Source organism: Bombus bifarius, unplaced genomic scaffold, assembly GCF_011952205.1.
Source record: "Bombus bifarius isolate JDL3187 unplaced genomic scaffold, Bbif_JDL3187 scf7180000009125, whole genome shotgun sequence".
NCBI lineage: Eukaryota > Metazoa > Arthropoda > Insecta > Hymenoptera > Apidae > Bombus > Bombus bifarius.
The window spans coordinates 2,992,429-3,010,155 of record NW_022884914.1 but is presented as its reverse complement, the minus strand read 5'-3'; the positions used below and the strand labels follow the sequence as shown (position 1 = coordinate 3,010,155).

Here is a 17,727-nt window from a genome sequence, read left to right as displayed (position 1 = left end):
TTTCAATTCATCTAGAATCTTCTTAGTTTGAAGATTTTCTTGCGTATAGCACTGTTCACTTGAACCCCTCAATCAGTAAAACTAATCAAATTTTACAAAACTCCATTTCATTTCTAATTCGCGAAGTTAATCACGACCTAATCAGACAATGACTTAAGCGATTTATGCAAAATTTCGTAGGACACGATGAGCGTATTCTTCGGATGTTCGTAAGGGCGACTCCATAGCATCTCGTGAGAAAGTACCGGTGATACAGGATCGGTATTAACGTGCAATAAACCACTGTGTTAGTCACGCAGCGCACATGAGCGCTGGTACGCGTTTATAGAGGTGAAAACATTAATTCGGCTTATAATTTTTATGCAAAACAGGCCTCTCGGGCGTTCAGCTTCGCTCCGTACGATCGCTCGTCTTCTCTTTCTCCCCTCTTTTGCCAAGACTTTCGGCTTAATTGCGGAATATATCTTGTCGCTAAGAATTAGAAGCCGGCTCGCGCGATTCGTTCACCACCGTAAGCCATTTAATTCAATTTTATCGATGTTTCGAGAGAAAGATTACCCGTTGCTTCCTTCTTCTGGTTGTTCAATGATTTATGTACACTCGTTGCTCGACGAGTAGTTCGATGGAATCGTAACATCGAAGTTAGCGAACATAGCAAGCTATTGCGTTATATTTGAAAGTATTAATTTTCTATGTAAATATTCAGAGAAAGTTTAAAGAATCGGAATGTATAAAAGAATTTAATTGGCTTATCCTTATCTTCTCGTGTATTTATTTCGAGATTCTTAAAAAATGAATTTTCAACAAATTCCATTGAAACTAATTTATATATAAACTTCGAGCACTTTTATTGAACGTTCACACCGAACCAACGATAAATTAGAGATTCAATGGAACTTTTTCTTTTCTCTTGCAGGTGGTTTGGCTGACCGCAGTCCTGTGCCCGCGGCTTGCTGCCGCCAACAACTTGACTTTATCCTTCTCGTCTCGTAAGGCCAGGCAACATCCATTCAGGGGACATATCTCTCGCTGGTAAGTTTTCACTTTCCTCGCTACTTCTCTCCCTTTCGTTATTATAATATCAATAAACGCGTGTTCTTCTAACAGAGATATACTAATTTTATTGTAAGACATACTATGTGTATCGTAAAACGATCGACGATACGATCGAGAATACGGTTGACAGAACGAACGACGAAATACCTTGGCATCATTCAAGCTTGGCATCGCGCTCGCAAATTATATCGACACGCCAGTGACACTATTTTGCACGGCTGAATTTCAATTTTCAATCAGCAACCGTGGCGCCCGTATATCTCCTACGCTCCACGACGCTACGCCATTATTTATCCTGTCTGTCACGAACTGTCTTAATTATTATTAATGACTCGTACAAGAGGTTCGACAGGTGAATACGGAATTAGGGGCGAATTATCGGTTCTCGAGCGGCTTTTTCACTTGTCTTATGCTACATTCTGTCGCGTGTAGTTTAGACACGAGTCATTTGCTTTTAGAAGCACGCGTGAAATGTTATGCGTTCTCTGTCGGGTTTCAAGTTCTTCGATTGCCATTGCTTTGAAATGTTACGCATTCTCCCGAGTTTTAAATTCCTTGATCGGTCGTCGTGCTTCTCTTCTTCGTAACGTAGCATAGCTCGTAGCGAAGCCTCGATGGTTTCAAGTTCTTCGATTGGTTTTGCTTTGAATGGTGTGCATTCTCGCCGGTTTTAAATTCTTCGACCGGCTTTTCCTAGTTCCTATCATAGCTCAGTAGTGAAATTTCGATGGCTGTTTGAATCTTGTCTAAATGTCATCTGAATGTTGCAGGACGCAGACCTTTGAGGACACGACCAAGCGGATGACTTATCGAGAGATGAACATGATTCTACGACACGAAGGAGGCGAGGACGGCCTTCCAGTTGATTGCTGCCCTACGGTAGAGGAAATGGTGGAACCGGTCGGCGGTCGAAATCGGGAAAACATGTACGTCCAGCTGTATCGGGATGGTCAGAACGCCCAGAGGTTCTTCGAGTACTCCTGCAGGCCAGACGTCCTCGACAAGCCGTGCAGGTTCATCGACCGGAAGTTCACCAACCAGTCCAGATGTGTGCAGAAGTTCTCATACACTTACGCTATCATTGAAAATTCTGGATCGACGGTACGTAATGTAAAGTGATCCTGATCTAGTTTCCATTAGGCTTTCGCGAGTGCGTCTATTCTGTCGATGCTGTGCGATGTGTTCGTTACCCGTGATACGTATTTCGAGCGATTTTTACTAAATGGAGCCAGAGATTAAAAGAATCTAATTCGTCTATTATTATACATACATTTTTTTAATTTATTTACTATCTTTACAATGGTAGTGAAACTGATTTGGTGTTAATATTATTGCGATTAAAAGGTTCGATTAACGGTAGATCGGAGAACAAATTTAAACCTTAAAACCGATTAAAAAATTGTCCTTATTTTCAACGACAGTATTGTCCACGTTTTTCCTCGATGGAAGAAAATAGGATGAATGGAAATCAGTTTTCATCAGTACAGTCATCGATCTAATCATCTCAAAAACAGTAACTCTACATTATACAGACAATTATTATAATACATATATGTAGATATTAGTATGAACAGAAACTACTTCAAATTGTATGCCAAAAATATCATCAGTTCTTAGAGTATCATAGCGAAAGTGTAAAACTAGCTATTCTTGTTCTTGTTCTTGCCGAGGTTTCGGCAAGTCAACACGACTTTAATGTAAAAGAATATATTATCCACTTGAAGAACGTGTTCTGCTCACAGGGCGGAAAGGAGGAACGCGGGAGGCATCGGCACAGAGAACGCATGATCCCTACGTTTCCCGGGAACACGGTGGGTGGATCGATGTGGACGTTGGACTACATTAAGGTGCGAAGTGGGTGCAGCTGCGAGGTCATGCCGAAACCGAAGAAAAAGAAGAAGTACAAGAAGAGCAAGCTAAGGGACCAAGATTTGGATTCGGAGACCTGAGATCTGTATTACCGTGGGATCAGAACAGTTCCCTCTACCTCCGTGCACGCGATACCACCGATAAAAAGAAGATTGCGATCCGATCGAAACGCGTTCCAAACCGATGCAAAATCTAATGTGACATGGAGAGTATTCGTTTTTCGGATTGTACAGGATTAAAATGTTACCAATGGAAGGGTTCTCTCTTTTAACGAGGATTGAATATTATCGTTAAAAGTACTTTTTTTACGTTAAAAGTGCCTTGATGGAAGCTTGTATCGTTTCTAACAATAGATCATCGACGATAGTTATTATTTTAGAACGATTCTATTATCGTATTTATTATATACATATAAGTAGATAACAAACTAATTCAAGAGTATGATAAGATATTAATAAGGTTCTAGAGAGGAGGTTCCGCCAAACTGTATTCCGCTTATTTTTAGTAAGATTGATATTTTTAGATAATGGTGAAATATAAAGTGTAGTAGTACAACAAAGTCAGTAGAATCTCCTTCGAATGAATAAATAGTGGATAGACTGATATTACGATTCAAAGAGTTGAACGTGAAAGATGTTTGAATATCTGCGTTTTCTAAATTGTTATTGTAATTTCAGAAATGTAATCGTATGCTAAAGAGGAAGCGTACTTGATACATTGTCTTGTATTAGTAGCAGACGAATGTCTCGATTAAATTTGTATTTAACATTTAGGAAATATTTTCATTTTCACCCGCGGCCAGTTATTATAGTGTGCTCCTATAATGCATGTACATTCTAAAGTTACGTTTATTTTTAAGTTGGAGAGGAGAGGTAGATTTTATATTTATAGATTTTATCTCTAATTGTAAGGTATAACGTATTATGTTTCATAGATCTGCGATAGATATGATTCGTTATATATGGATAACGAGAACCAAACAAAAAACTGCTTAAATTTATTTAACGTAATAAAGCCCTATTTAATTAAGCGATTAAGTCTGTTTTATCTTTTAAAGCACTGACTAGAAGAATTAGAGGGTGCAACGAGCAAAACGTTGCATTAGCTAGTAACCATGACGATTATTAATAAATCTGAATATATGATAAGGAGAAAAGAATAGAAACTTATTGTATAATCTAAAATATAAGTCACAGGATATGTAGAATTTATTTTACGTATGATGATATATAGGTACTTTTATACGAGAAGATAATTTTTAAACATATATATAGACAAAAAGTTTACATTAATTTAACGCATACGTTACAAATAGAAAGCTGCCATTATTTTAATAAAACTTTACTGATTTATCTGTCGTTTTGTACATATAGAAAAGTACATAAACATTAACATAAATACGCTTTTATGCGTTATATTAGTGTAATGTATAAATTATAAGACAAATAACTTTTACATTTAGAACTAAAAACGTTCGAGAATGTTGTACTTAAATAGTTAAAATCGTATTAATTAGATTAAATAATGAACGTATTATAATACCAGTTTTTTTAGTTTAACATATTTATGAATGTACTATAGTAAATTACGTCGTACGTTTAATTAGCGAGGAACCTTTCCAATAAGCATATTCTCTTTTTCTATCACTGTAGTTGTCGTATTAATATTCTAACAAGTGGTTTCAACTTGATAACACTCATGTATTATAATCAAGCATTAGGCTTACAGATTTGTTTTCTGTATGCCATGTATACATTGTACATAAATGATATTAATACAATTGTTATAAAAGTATTCGTTATTTCTCTCCCCGCGCTGAATGCAGTAATTGATTTACATTTTTATTCATAATCATATTTTCTTTTTTCTATTACAAATTCTTTATTAGTTAATTTATTAAATATATTTGTTGATTATAACGCGTTACAACGCGATCTACCGAAGGTTCCGTTAGGCAGGGCAGATTTATGCCACCAAGAACAATCGGAAAAATGAAATTTTATTGCTACGACCGTAATGTACTACGACAAAAGTACATGAGTAATTTAATGGATTCGCAGTATCATGTATTTTTAACTTCCTCACAGTACTTTTCCACAGCTCAATAGCTGAGACCTTATGGTAACTAATGGTTCCTGAGATATAACTCATACACTTATACTCCATCGGATATTCCACAGGGATGTACATTCTACCACCTTGACGTACATCTCCGCATAATACTGAACCCAGCCTCGATACCTTTTCTAAAGGCATAACGTGCAATGAAAGTGAGGACACGAGGTATTAAAAATGCTGAAACAGTGCATTTTAGCGAAACTGCAATCATATCTCAGAAAAGTCAAGTTAAATTATTATAAATTGCTCCCTAATTGCTTCATACGTCGCAAAACCATTTAAGTACATATGATAAAAACATCGCTGCGCATTTCTATAAACATACACACACCAATTTTGTGCGTGAATATATTAAAAAATCACAATCAGTCAATCGTCATCAATCTATCCCCTTCAATCACACATCGCGGGAGCGAACAATTACAATCCTTGACCAAGCGTGAATCTTTCAGTGGATTCTAAAATGTTTGTATTTAAAACGTTGCGAAGATATTATAAGATATGATTGTAACTAGTGAGTCTATTATATTTGCAGTAAATTTGATAAACTATTCATATTTACAAAATTAGCATTAATATTAGAATACAATATAATATTTTAATGAATCAAAAAAATTATCCATTGCATTCTTAATACCTACAGCGTCCTCTGCAAGAAATAACGTGAACTATATTTGCAAACCACGAGTCAATTACGTAGATAACAGTTTTCAACATCTCGTTCTTTTGTTTGTTATCTAATAAATATAGAAATAATTATCAACATCATGTAAAAATTCATGAAAGTTTATCTCGAGTAAATGTTAATTGCATTGATTTCATTACGTACTTCTGAATAGAGTAAGTATGTATTTGCGTTGTAGATGCACTGACTATACTATAAGCGATCGAATACCTATGCATGAATATCCTGTCGTAATAGATACGGACGCTACGGTATAGTCTGTGGCAACTGGCAATCTAGCAAGCAGAATTTATTTCAGTGCCATTCGCCAAAGCACATGTATGTAGCCATTATGAGTGGTACCTGCCAGTGAACAGGTGAAAAAATTTTGTCTATACAATGACATTTCTAGTTTTTAATCATTTATTTTAATACTATCATGTCCAATTCTTTGATATTCATTTGTGCAGAACGTTAAGTGAGCGCAACAAGACCAACGAACTGATGTGAATGATCGTGCCGCTTTTGTTGACACGATTCTGAATACTTCGATGAAACGGGATAATACATCAAAAATAATCCGTTTCATTGTGTGAAAATGTCCTCGGAATCTCCCTTGAGCGATGTGCCAACTGTCGTGTCAAGACTGCATAATTTGCGCTTAAGTCAAGAAGACGGTGACGAACTTCAACAGAATGTAAATCTCGTTGTATCTGGCGATTCGTCTCCAGAACCTGTACGAAATACCCAACCTATTGGCAATGTTATCCTTTCACGTGCCAGACGTGCGCTTAATTTCGTTTGCGATGAAGATCAATCAACTTCATCAACAGCAAGAGCTGGAGAGTCTTCATCATCGAATGGTGATAAGTAAGTACTTTAATAAATCTTTCGTGTTTCTTAAAAGTGATCAATTTTAAATCAATTACTATTATAATACTTCTATAAACAACATTTTCATAATTTTCTTGATATTAATTTTTTAGTAGGCCTCCAACAAATGTAGCAAATACGTTGCATTTGGTAGGAATATCTCAAGATACTGCTACTTTGGAAAGTACTTCTACGAATGGTCAGGCAACAGTGGCTTATAATTGGCAAGGTACAAAAGCAACAATGCGTGAAAGAATTGTTTTTCTTTTTAACAATGAAATATTGTCGGACGTAAGCTTCATAGTAGGAAGGGGAGTACAAAAGCAGCGTATACCAGCTCATAAACTAGTCTTGTCTTCTGGAAGTGCCGTTTTTGATGCAATGTTTAATGGAACACTTGCAACAGCTTCTTCGGAAATAGAAGTACCTGATGTAGAACCTGCTGCTTTCTTGGCAGTACTTCTTTTTTTATATACAGATGAGATACAGATAGATCCTGAAACTGTGATGACTACGTTATATACAGCTAAAAAGTATGCAGTGTCTGCTTTAGAAAAGCACTGTGTGGATTATTTGAAAAATAATTTAACCAGTGATAATGCATTTTTGCTCTTAACGCAAGCTCGACTTTTTGATGAATCACAACTGGCTGCAGTATGTTTGGATACTATTGATAGATTTACTACAGAAGCTTTAAATGCAGATGGATTTACAGATATTGATATTGATACATTAAAAATTGTTTTGGAAAGAGACACCCTTCGTGTTAGAGAATCTAAAATATTTCAAGCAGTTTTAAGGTAGAACAGTATTATATATGAAGTATCTGATATTTGATGAATATGCGTATGTATAATTATTTGTTATTTCATCTGAATAGATGGTCAGAAGCAGAATGTGTAAGGCATCGTTTACCAGTTACCCCAGAAAATCAGCGGTTTGTTTTGGGTAGTGCTTTTTCATTGATTCGTTTTCCCTTAATGTCAAAAGAAGAATTTACAGCTGGCCCAGCAAAATCTGGACTTCTTAATTATTCAGAAGCTAGTATCAATTGTATCATTTAATATATATCCTATATATATTTATGAAATTACTTATTTAAAAACTATTTGTTTTAGGTTCTTTCTTTATTCTCATATTTTATATTAAATCCCAAACCAGTGGTAGGATTTCAAACAATGCCTCGCTGTTGCATGACTGGTAAAGAACAAACTGTATGCAGATTTCAACATACCAAAAGTAGATGGGGATACAATGGGACAAGTGACCGTATAAGGTGATTTTCAAGACAAAACGTAAAGAGAATTTCATGTTTATAGTATTTTATATAATTTAGATATATTCTTCTTTTTTAGATTTAGCGTTGATAGACGCATATTTCTTATTGGCTATGGTGTCTATGGTAGTATGCATGGCTCTGCTATATATGAAGTATTAATAGAATTGATACATACTGCTTCTGGAAAGGTGATTGCTACAAATTCAACAAGTTTCAGCTGTGATGGTTCAAAATACACTTATCGATTAATGTTTAAAGAGTTAGCAGAAATTTTACCAAATACAATTTACACTGCATCAGCAACATTTAAGGTCGGTATATGATAGTTATTTTCAATGTATTCTTACGTTGATTATCATTGTGCATTCTATTTTAGGGCCCCTATTCTCATTTTGGAACTAAGGGTTTAAAAACAGTCATGGTGGATAGTGATTCAGGGAATGGAAAAGTTAAGTTTGAATTTAGTATTGAGACTGGAGATAATAATGGAACATCTACCGATGAAGGACAAATTCCTGAACTTATATTTTACACTTAATAACTCATGTACATAATAACGACATTCCTTTTTATCAGCTTCATTGTCTTTCAGATCTTATTACATTAAATTGTTTTGTATAACAAATGTTATATATCAGTTTCTTTGTCAACTATATATTTTATTACAACTGTGTGCAGTTTACATAATGAGCATGTTTAAAAGTTTTTTAAGCTCTGTTTGTACTGCAAGTTAAAAAATGTTTTATATCTTATATTTATAATTGAAAATATTGAAAGTGGAATTTGTAGATTTTAAAAGGGCCTTATTGGGAGAAGAGACTGATTCGTGCCACTGATGTAAAATTAAAATTGAACTAAATTACTTATTTTTAATTAATTATTTTAATGGCAAATTTCTTCAAAAAGTAATTTTGGAGAAGGTAACCATACATTGAGTAAGTTACAAATATTAATATATTTATGACTAAGGACAATCTATTTTTCTATTTCTTCAAACAATATGTACATGAGTGGTATATTTATACATATAATAGTTAAGCTTTATGTGGCAAAATAATAGATGAATTTTCATTGTCATTGTTTAGGACGTCTTTCTGTCAAATAACTTTTTTCCTGAGAAATATATAAAATAATGTAAAATTCAAATAAATAATCAAAATCATTATATTCTGCATGAGAAAACAATATAATAGAGTTTAAAGCTTAACAAATATTTTTTAGAAGAATTATTAATAAAAATGTCTATAATTTTTGGTAGGAAGCTATGTATTATCTAAATACGTACATATAATAACTAAATAGAAACAATATATTGTTATTTTTTTAGTATTATTCAAGTTTAGGAGTTGTAAATGTAATATTTTAAGAAAGATTAACGCATTTTTTGTAACAATAGTACATAATGAATTTTTCAAGCTGTTCTTTATATTAATTAAATGCGCAAACTAGTCAAATATGATTTATTTATATTTGCACAATAAACGAAGTATATATATGCATGGCGGCGCGATATTTCTGTCCATAGCACGCAATTATTTATATTTTAATTATATTATAAAATAAGAAGATGCACATATTATAATGAAAAAATTAAATAAACTATTTATTCAATAAAAAATTCCTTGTATTATTTCTTTCTTTTCCTCTAAACACATTCTGGAAAACTATGCTTTAATTTTAATTTAATCTTGATATTCACTGTGTGTAATATAAAAAGATATTTCCAATACTTTACATGCTACTTCGATTAAGGGGATAAAATCTATAATAACTTATCGTAAAATTTTTTAAAATCATAATTAAGGAATACATGAAAAATTGAAAATATTACTTGTTTAGTTACATAATCTTTTGTTTTTCATATATGTAAAATTAACATGGCAACTTTATCTAATACGCGCAAGTCTGTCACTGTCACAGCGTCTCACACAACGATAGAGTACTAAAAAATGGTAGTAAGTGATTTGTAGTACCGATTAATAATTTTGCGATATCATTTTAAAATTAATTCGCTGTTAAGTATTTTGATCGCGAGTTTGTCATGTGAAATCGTAAATCACTCTTAGATTTAGTAAATAACGGTATGTGTAGCAATAAAATTCAAGTCATTGGTGTTTAATTGGAAATTTATTACTATGTATCTGTAATAACCTAAAATTTATACCATTTACGTGATTTACTTACAGCTAGAAAAGGAAGTATCGTAATGGAGATATTACAATCATTTATTTACTTTTTTTAGTACAGTGAAAAATGTTCGAATGACGTTAATCTTCTGTATGTGTTGACGTTATGAAAAAAGAGATATTCGGCAAAGTTGTATATATTTTATCCCTATGGCTAAAGGAAAACTAAGGGGTTCAGATTCAAACAATAAGGTATGTTCATGAAATAATTTAATTTTGGTATAAGTATTTTTTAAGTTAATTTTATTTCTACAACAAATAGTTAACAACTTCAAATGCAACCTTTAAAAATGGGGAAACATATACATCAGAGTTTGAAATTAATGAAATACCACCTAGTGCCCGCACATTGCTTACGAAGGGTTACATACAAGATGAAATTAATTCTTACTCAGGTATATTTTTTATATTTTATAATATTTTCTTGTGGAACTTTTTATGCTACATGTTACTTAAATCTATTTTATATAACAATTATTTATGTTGGACATGTTAACTAACTTTTAGGTGCTACTGTTTCAACACGTGGACGTTTTATGACAGAACAAGAGAAGTTACGTTGCCCTAATGAGCGACCTTTGTATCTTTATATACAAGGGCATGCAAAACATAATGTAGATTGTATGTTGCTTTACTTCTGTTTATTTCTCTTTTGTAAATTGTTAATAATTTAGGATTTTATCCTCTTTACAGCGGCTATACAAAAAATTAATGAAATTATTAAAACAGAACATCAAAGTTCTTTAAATAGGCCAAGCAGATTTACTAATGCACCGCCACCTCTTATGAGTTTACATTCCGGAGTTACATCTGTGGTATGCAGTACTTTTATATTATGCATAGTTACTAACTATGTGCATATATATGTCTTTTATTGTCATTAACACAATTATTTTTATAGGAAAAAATCTGTGTTGGGATAGAAAATGCTCCAGAAGGATTTGATTTAAGAGGTAGAATTATAGGTGCAGGTGGAGCAAATCTATTATACATTAGGGGTGAAACAGGTGCAAATATAACTTTAAGGGGTAGAGGGTCGCAATTCATTGATCCTGTTTTAGGCACTGAATCTCCAGAACCACTGCATTTGTATATAGAGTAAGATGAATTATACATTTTCTTTATAATAATTTTGAATTTATAATAATTAATTATATTATACATTCTGTTTGTATAGGCATCCAAAGCCAGAAGCATTACAAAATGCAAAACAGTTAGCAATTAATTTAATCCAGACAATGCAATCGGAATTGCAATCATATATACAGCAGCAACCACCACCAGTACAATCACAGCAAGTTATAGAACAGTCGCAAATGCCACAAAGTATGAATCAATTACATTTTATAAACATTAAATGTGATTATAGATTTTCATTTGTTATCACTTTCATCTTTTATAGCACAATTTCAAACCATGAACATTGGTACTTTGGGACAGCCTAATGTTGTTACTATACAACATCAAGGTAGAGCACATACACTAATAGTTCATGGCTGTTAGAAATTCTGTCTGTAATTGTCGCAAATCATTCTTAACAGATATTATACAACACCCACAAAGTAGTGTAGTAACATTGCCAGCAACCATTCTCACTGCTACAGTAACTGGTGCACCAGGCTCTGGTATAACAGTTCCTCCACCTGGAGTACACATTCCACCCCATTCTGGACCATTGGTACCACCACCACAAACACAGGTAACAAACAAACAAATTTATAGATTTATTTACTACCTATTAAATCTAATATTAGTTCTGTTATAATGGAATGTTTTGCTTGAAGGAAATACAAACATTTATGCCACCCCCGCCAGTTGGACAAGTACAATTAATTGGTCCTCCATCAACAGTCAGTCAAGTGCAATATCAAATTCATCCTGGGCAACCGCTACAAATTCAAGGGATTCAACCTGGATCACAATCATCACCGCAACCTGTAGCCCAAATGTATGTTATGAGTCAACCACCGCCACAGAGTCCAGCTCAACAAAACTTCATTACAAGTAGTAGTGCGCCAGTTAATGGTGCAGTTTCTTATGTTTATACACAACCAAATGTACAAAGGCCTTCTACACCGCCACAAGGGATAATCGAAGCTGTTAACGTGAATTTACAACAGCCACCTCCAGCAGCTCCAATTAACATAACTCAACAACCACCTCCACCATTATTACACCTTCATTTTCCTCCGCCAAACTTCCCGCCAAATCAACCACCACCTCCAGTACCACAAACTTACCAAATACAATATCAGCAGGTGCAAGCAGCTGCATCACAATCTCAAACACAGTTTGTGTTACAACCTGGGGAGCATATTGTTCCACCACAGTTGCAGCAAAATCATGAACAATCTCAGGCTGTGGCTCAGCATATGTTACCACCACAGTTTGAAGGTCATGCTCCCCAATTTCATTTACAAGTACCTCCTCCGTCTACGCAAACATTTTTGGTCCCTAATGCTCAATCGCCCCAACATCCTCAACAACATCCTCTTCCTCCTGGTGAGGTTCAACATCAACAAGAAGGACCAGTGGATCAAGGGCCACAGCCACAACCAGTACCACCTCCGCAAATTGTACCACCGCCTGCTGCTCAAATGTCGAACTCTATGAATGTTCTTACTAGTATTCCACCGCCGACGCAAGCACCTTCTTCACAAAATGCTCCATGGCTGTATCAAGCACAACAACCGCAACAAATGATGCAATCGCAGGGACAACTACAGGTAATGTTATAGTATGTATACATTTTTATGAATTAAAGTATATATGAATAAGAATGTAAAATTTAATAGGTTCAGATGCCACCCGCAAATATACCTTTACATAATGTACCTCCACCGCAAGTTCAAGCACAGATACAGTATCATGCACAGCATATGCAATATCAGAATGGTCACATACCTCCTCAAGTACATTATACAGTTCAACCACCACCTCAACAGTTTGAGCAAAAGCCTGATTCCCCAGAACAAAAGTCTCATGGCGTAAAAAGAAGATTTTCAGACGTTGAAACAAATTCGGTTAGTTTTTAGAATTCATGTCTGATAAAATAAAAATTTACTACTGTATAAGACATTAAAAACTCAAATAAACTTTTGTATTATAATAGGAAACATCACCTTATCAGTGTGGTCCTCTACCTGCTCAGCGTCATGGAACAGGGTAAGTAAAATCGTTGAAACTTTTATTCACTTACTTTTATTAGATATAGTTATGTCATTTATACATATGAAGTAAAAGTTTCTTGCAATATGCGAGAACACTAAAATTTATTAGGTGAATAAAGCAGGTTTAATGAACCTCAATTATATTTAAATACATATTTAAAATACAAAATAAACATGTTTATTTATAGTGTCTGATTAATATTAAAGCTGAAAAAGAAATATGTATAAGTATACACATTTAATGTTTGCAATTACATTTTGTATTAGTACCAACTGTGATGGAATCTCTAATTTTGTGAAAGCTGCTTAATAATTCATTGCTTAGATACGAAAAAAAATTGTAACTTATATATAGTCATTTTATTTTATATTATAGTAAGCTTAAACACATGCAATTCAATAAAATTAAATTTTTTTCAGAAACCTGCTTTGATCAAGATGTACCAAACTCAATAGATAGCAGGAAGTTTTTTAGTTGTTCCTTACTCACAAATTTATAATTATAATGAAAGAAAAAAATAAAATAAAATAAAAAATAAAAAAGCAAAATATATTTGATATTATAGAGTAAGGAACATCAATTTATTCTTGCAACTATAATTTGGTATAAAAAATTTTACATATTCACAATCAAACTATTTTCAAATATACTTATTCTGTTTTTTACTTGTAAAAAAGTATAAAATTAGTATAAAGATAGATCTGAGTAATCAAAATGTTTAAAGTAAATGATTGTGAATATAACTAATTTTTTCACAGAATATTATGCAGAGAAAAAATATTTAGGTATTTATATATTTCTTCTGGTAAATTTTTTTGTAAATATATACACTGTCAGTATTGCTTATTTTGTTATTATTACTCTCAATGAAAATAATAAAATGACATTACAATAATAAAATTACAATACTAAAATTATAATACTAAAATTACAATTTATAAATTGTGTAAAGAGTAATCTAATTCTTTTAGTATAATATTCTGTGCTATTAAGTTATAACACAATTAAGTACTTTTTAGACAAAGTTTGGTATCATTAACTATAACCTGGAGACACCAGGTGCTTTTAACATTTCAGAAATATCCATGGCTGTGCATCAGGTGATATTTGCTTAAATTTTGAAATGTTTACTTTATAATCATCAATTGTGAATTAATAATTTGAAACTGAATTGTTTAAGCAGAGAAGGTGATCGACAGCAACAAGTCTTACATGGTCCATCACAAGCAGCTGCAGGCCTTCCTCATGGAGATCGAAACAAGCTGCTAATGCCACCTCCACATCAAGGTCTGTAACTAAGAGTATTCAAAATGAAAGAATGCTGGATACCTTTTGAAAATTAACACGAGTGTAGTTCTTCATAGATAATAATGATTAAGTGCAATATATTGAATGTATTTAATAATATACATATATTTCTTCAAAATAAATATTTTAATTTCATTACATGAATTAGTCGGAATTAATAATTTTTATATTTATAACTCAGTACTGTCTTTATATTTTCATTTCAGATGGGTATCTAGCATTGTTTCTTAATACTCTTAGCTTGTAGTACATTACTTACTGTAAATATATTTTTTACTAAACAATACGAATTTGCCCTTACTCTTAATCCATATGTCTTAGCGATTCGCTTTTTCATGTACTCATCCGGACACATTGCAGATAGACTTCCGGAATTGTCTACGAAGTTTACGATACCACAGATAGATTGCTTTCCATTTATCTTTATTTGTTATTATTTAGAATTAACAAAACTTTCGCTACATTATATTATATAATTAAAATAGTTAACTTAAGCATCCTAATTTTAATGCTTTTTCATATGTTTTTTATTAAAGTATGTATATGTGTTTTCAGATCTCTGTGCAATGAAGTGATTTTATATTTCAGTGATTACTTTTAACCAGTATTAACTATAATTATTATCGTTCGTGTTCTGTTGAAATGCATTCTATGTTTTAATATGAGTATTTTAAGTTTAACAAGTCGAAATGCCAGGGATATGTATCTTGGAATTAGATCTCTGACGCTGGACATGTGAATACATGGAGCAGCAGCCTGTCATATTGACATTAATGATTCATGGTGTTTACAAATTATTTAATGTAGCTTTTTCTATAAATGTGTACAAAGTTTACAGAGTAAAAATGTTGGATTTGTTAAATAATTGTATGCAATTGATTTCATCATTTGTTTTACAGTGAATTGAATAATAATCTGATGGATGTCTTAAAGCAGGAATTTGGGTGATGGAGATGAAAACAAATTTTTAATAATAAATTTTATTTTGCAGATCACGAATGAAACAAACAACATAAACTAAGGAGGCTTTACAGCAATCGTGACCTAATGTCATGGATATATTTATTATGCGCTTCCAGATGCATTTAGTCGTCATAATCACTATTTTTTTTCTTTCTTAAGAAATGGTGAACAGCGTGAAATATTGTTAGTGTTCCGTAGAACTTTAAGAAATACTTAGAGAATTTATCACTGCGCAGTATTGATTTAAACAAATCAACTAATATTTTAATCTGCATATTAACAAATTGTAGCTTGAGTTTTAAGTAAAAGGAAAGGATATATTATAATTTTATTTTATTTTTAATTTATCATTAATTAATAGTTGTATTACAATATTTCATCACGTTATTTGCCATATTTAATTTTATAATATACTTTACATATAGTTATTCCACATCATCTTGTATATGTACTTTATTTCATTTCATGAATTTTCATTATTTAGGTGAGAAACGCAGCTTGGATCAAAAAACTGCAGGCATAAATACAGGTATATCTAACATTTGTTCTGGTATATTTATTTTTATGTTTCCTATAAGCTGGAGAACAAATTTCATTGTATGTATAAATGTATGTAATAGGAAATGAGCAAAATCCGATCGGAGATTCGATAAACATACATCCTGGAGGACCGCCTCTGCCTCCTTCACTTCCACCACAGGCACCATGGCAAACACATCATGTTAGAGTTCCATGGGGCAGACCACCACCAATGCCAAGGGATGGAGAGCATCAAGGAGTGTGTCCTACATTACCTCCAACAAATATGCCACCACCACAAATTAGACCCAGAGGTATTCACAACGAATAACGATACTGTCGATAATTGTATAGTTGTATATGTTTGTAAATAAAATCCACATGATTATGTCTCGATTTTAATATGGAACACTTGATTATGTCTAATAAATATCTAAGAGAAGCTTTTAAAATTGTACGCCTACAATTAATGTGGCTTTCAAATTATTTAAAATAATCATTTATGTTTCATTATGTTTTGAAATAGCTCTTCATTTATTTGTAATTTTCTTTACAAGAGTGTTCATTTTTTATATTTTACTCCTAAATTTCTGTGTATAGAATAATGATTAAATGTTTTCGTAATTATCTAGGACACATTGAAGGTAATCGTTCGCCTATACAAAATGCGATATTGGAGCATCCGTTGAATGTTGAGTATAATCAAATGCCACCGTATACGACAAAACCTCCTCCTTACAATTCACACCCATTGATGCAATCCATTTGCAATCCACCGCCACCACCACCGCCGCATCATCAGCAGCGACCGCAGCATCCTCCTCAAAATGTGCAGCATTATCAGGTGCCAATTTCACAGACATATCAACCACCGACTTCCTGTCCACCGTGGATGAATTAAAATATGATAAATACGAATGGAGTTCTTACGTTAGTACCTTAAAAGATGGTTGATGCAGTCCGTCCGATTTCACATCGTGTCTATCAATAAATTTGTCACTATCAATAAATTTATACGAATGTCGTTGATTCTAAAGAGCATAATGAACGTAAATGGATGGTATTGCATTATCTTATCTTTATCGAATTGTTCCTTGCGATAGTAACTATTTCATTGCTAATGTGTCGTTGCAAAGATGCTGTTCTGTAAAAAATGTGTATATTTTACAAATTATTTATAGCGAATGTCTTAAGGGTTTAGATAGCGAATGATAGTATAAACGAATTTATAAATGCAGCGTTACGAACGAACAATGCGCGTGATCAGTGAGATAAGGAATTTGATCTATGATGCGTAATCATGTAACGCAGAGACCGCGAATATGATTCGCGATTTGCTAGAATGAGTATATATGTGTTGGAAGCGTGGCGGGTGCATACAAGGAGAGACGATTCTGATTAGTTCCAAGAATTGCTTTAGTATTCACGCACATACATAATCACACGAGGACTTAGAAGTATAATTTTTTGTATTCGTAGAACGTAATTAATCCAGTCTCAAATTTATCGTATAGGCGTCTATTCCTTCTTTTGTTGTTGGCATACTTTATACATACCGTACTTCTATCTAAGATAGTGTATCCCTATGGTGTATACGAGTTTCTATACAAACGTGAATAAATCGTTGCCTGTAATTTTACCAGGCGTTGATATTAAAATCGCGGATGTCTCGTTCATGTGAAAGTTTTTCGTAATTCTCATACGAATCTGTCAAAGCAAAA

At 33.0% G+C, this 17,727-nt stretch overlaps 3 protein-coding genes and 1 long non-coding RNA gene across 9 annotated transcripts in view; 3 read left to right on the top strand and 1 right to left on the bottom strand.

Moving 5' to 3' along the window:
- Nucleotides 1-4,716, top strand: part of LOC117213698 — a 113,538-nt gene extending 108,822 nt beyond the window's left edge. For both annotated transcript variants that reach the window (XM_033459252.1, XM_033459253.1), the window contains exons 3-5: nucleotides 917-1,032; nucleotides 1,827-2,157; nucleotides 2,799-4,716. In XM_033459252.1, the coding sequence (XP_033315143.1) occupies nucleotides 917-1,032; nucleotides 1,827-2,157; nucleotides 2,799-3,005 (654 nt within the window). In that variant the 3' untranslated portion in view covers nucleotides 3,006-4,716. The remainder of the gene's footprint in view (nucleotides 1-916; nucleotides 1,033-1,826; nucleotides 2,158-2,798) is intronic.
- Nucleotides 4,717-6,177: 1,461 nt separating this feature from the next.
- Nucleotides 6,178-9,356, top strand: LOC117213567 (BTB/POZ domain-containing protein 1-like). Its single transcript, XM_033459017.1, is given in 7 exon segments — nucleotides 6,178-6,286; nucleotides 6,289-6,577; nucleotides 6,694-7,380; nucleotides 7,461-7,620; nucleotides 7,699-7,856; nucleotides 7,936-8,170; nucleotides 8,236-9,356. Coding segments are annotated over 7 exon segments (1,719 nt in total). The 5' UTR covers nucleotides 6,178-6,258; the 3' UTR covers nucleotides 8,398-9,356.
- A 393-nt stretch (nucleotides 9,357-9,749) lies between these two features.
- LOC117213566 (extensin-like) lies at nucleotides 9,750-17,645 on the top strand. Of its 5 annotated transcripts, none has more exons than XM_033459013.1 (16): nucleotides 9,750-9,940; nucleotides 10,102-10,237; nucleotides 10,308-10,440; nucleotides 10,553-10,666; nucleotides 10,739-10,860; nucleotides 10,947-11,143; nucleotides 11,223-11,371; nucleotides 11,448-11,513; nucleotides 11,587-11,744; nucleotides 11,830-12,771; nucleotides 12,841-13,068; nucleotides 13,158-13,210; nucleotides 14,400-14,503; nucleotides 15,972-16,016; nucleotides 16,108-16,320; nucleotides 16,639-17,645. In XM_033459013.1, the coding sequence occupies exons 2-16, from the start codon at nucleotides 10,196-10,198 to the stop codon at nucleotides 16,905-16,907; spliced, it is 2,835 nt and encodes a 944-aa protein (XP_033314904.1). In that variant the 5' UTR covers nucleotides 9,750-9,940; nucleotides 10,102-10,195; the 3' UTR covers nucleotides 16,908-17,645. The 5 variants fall into 5 exon arrangements, with proteins under 5 accessions (XP_033314904.1, XP_033314903.1, XP_033314907.1 ...); XM_033459012.1 differs by having other exon boundaries at nucleotides 10,046-10,237; XM_033459014.1 differs by having other exon boundaries at nucleotides 9,796-9,814.
- Nucleotides 16,132-17,034, bottom strand: LOC117213569. Its single transcript, XR_004488682.1, has 2 exons — nucleotides 16,945-17,034; nucleotides 16,132-16,885 (listed from the first exon to the last, which is right to left on the bottom strand). It is a non-coding gene; the product is annotated as an uncharacterized LOC117213569 (long non-coding RNA).
- Nucleotides 17,646-17,727: the final 82 nt, after the last annotated feature.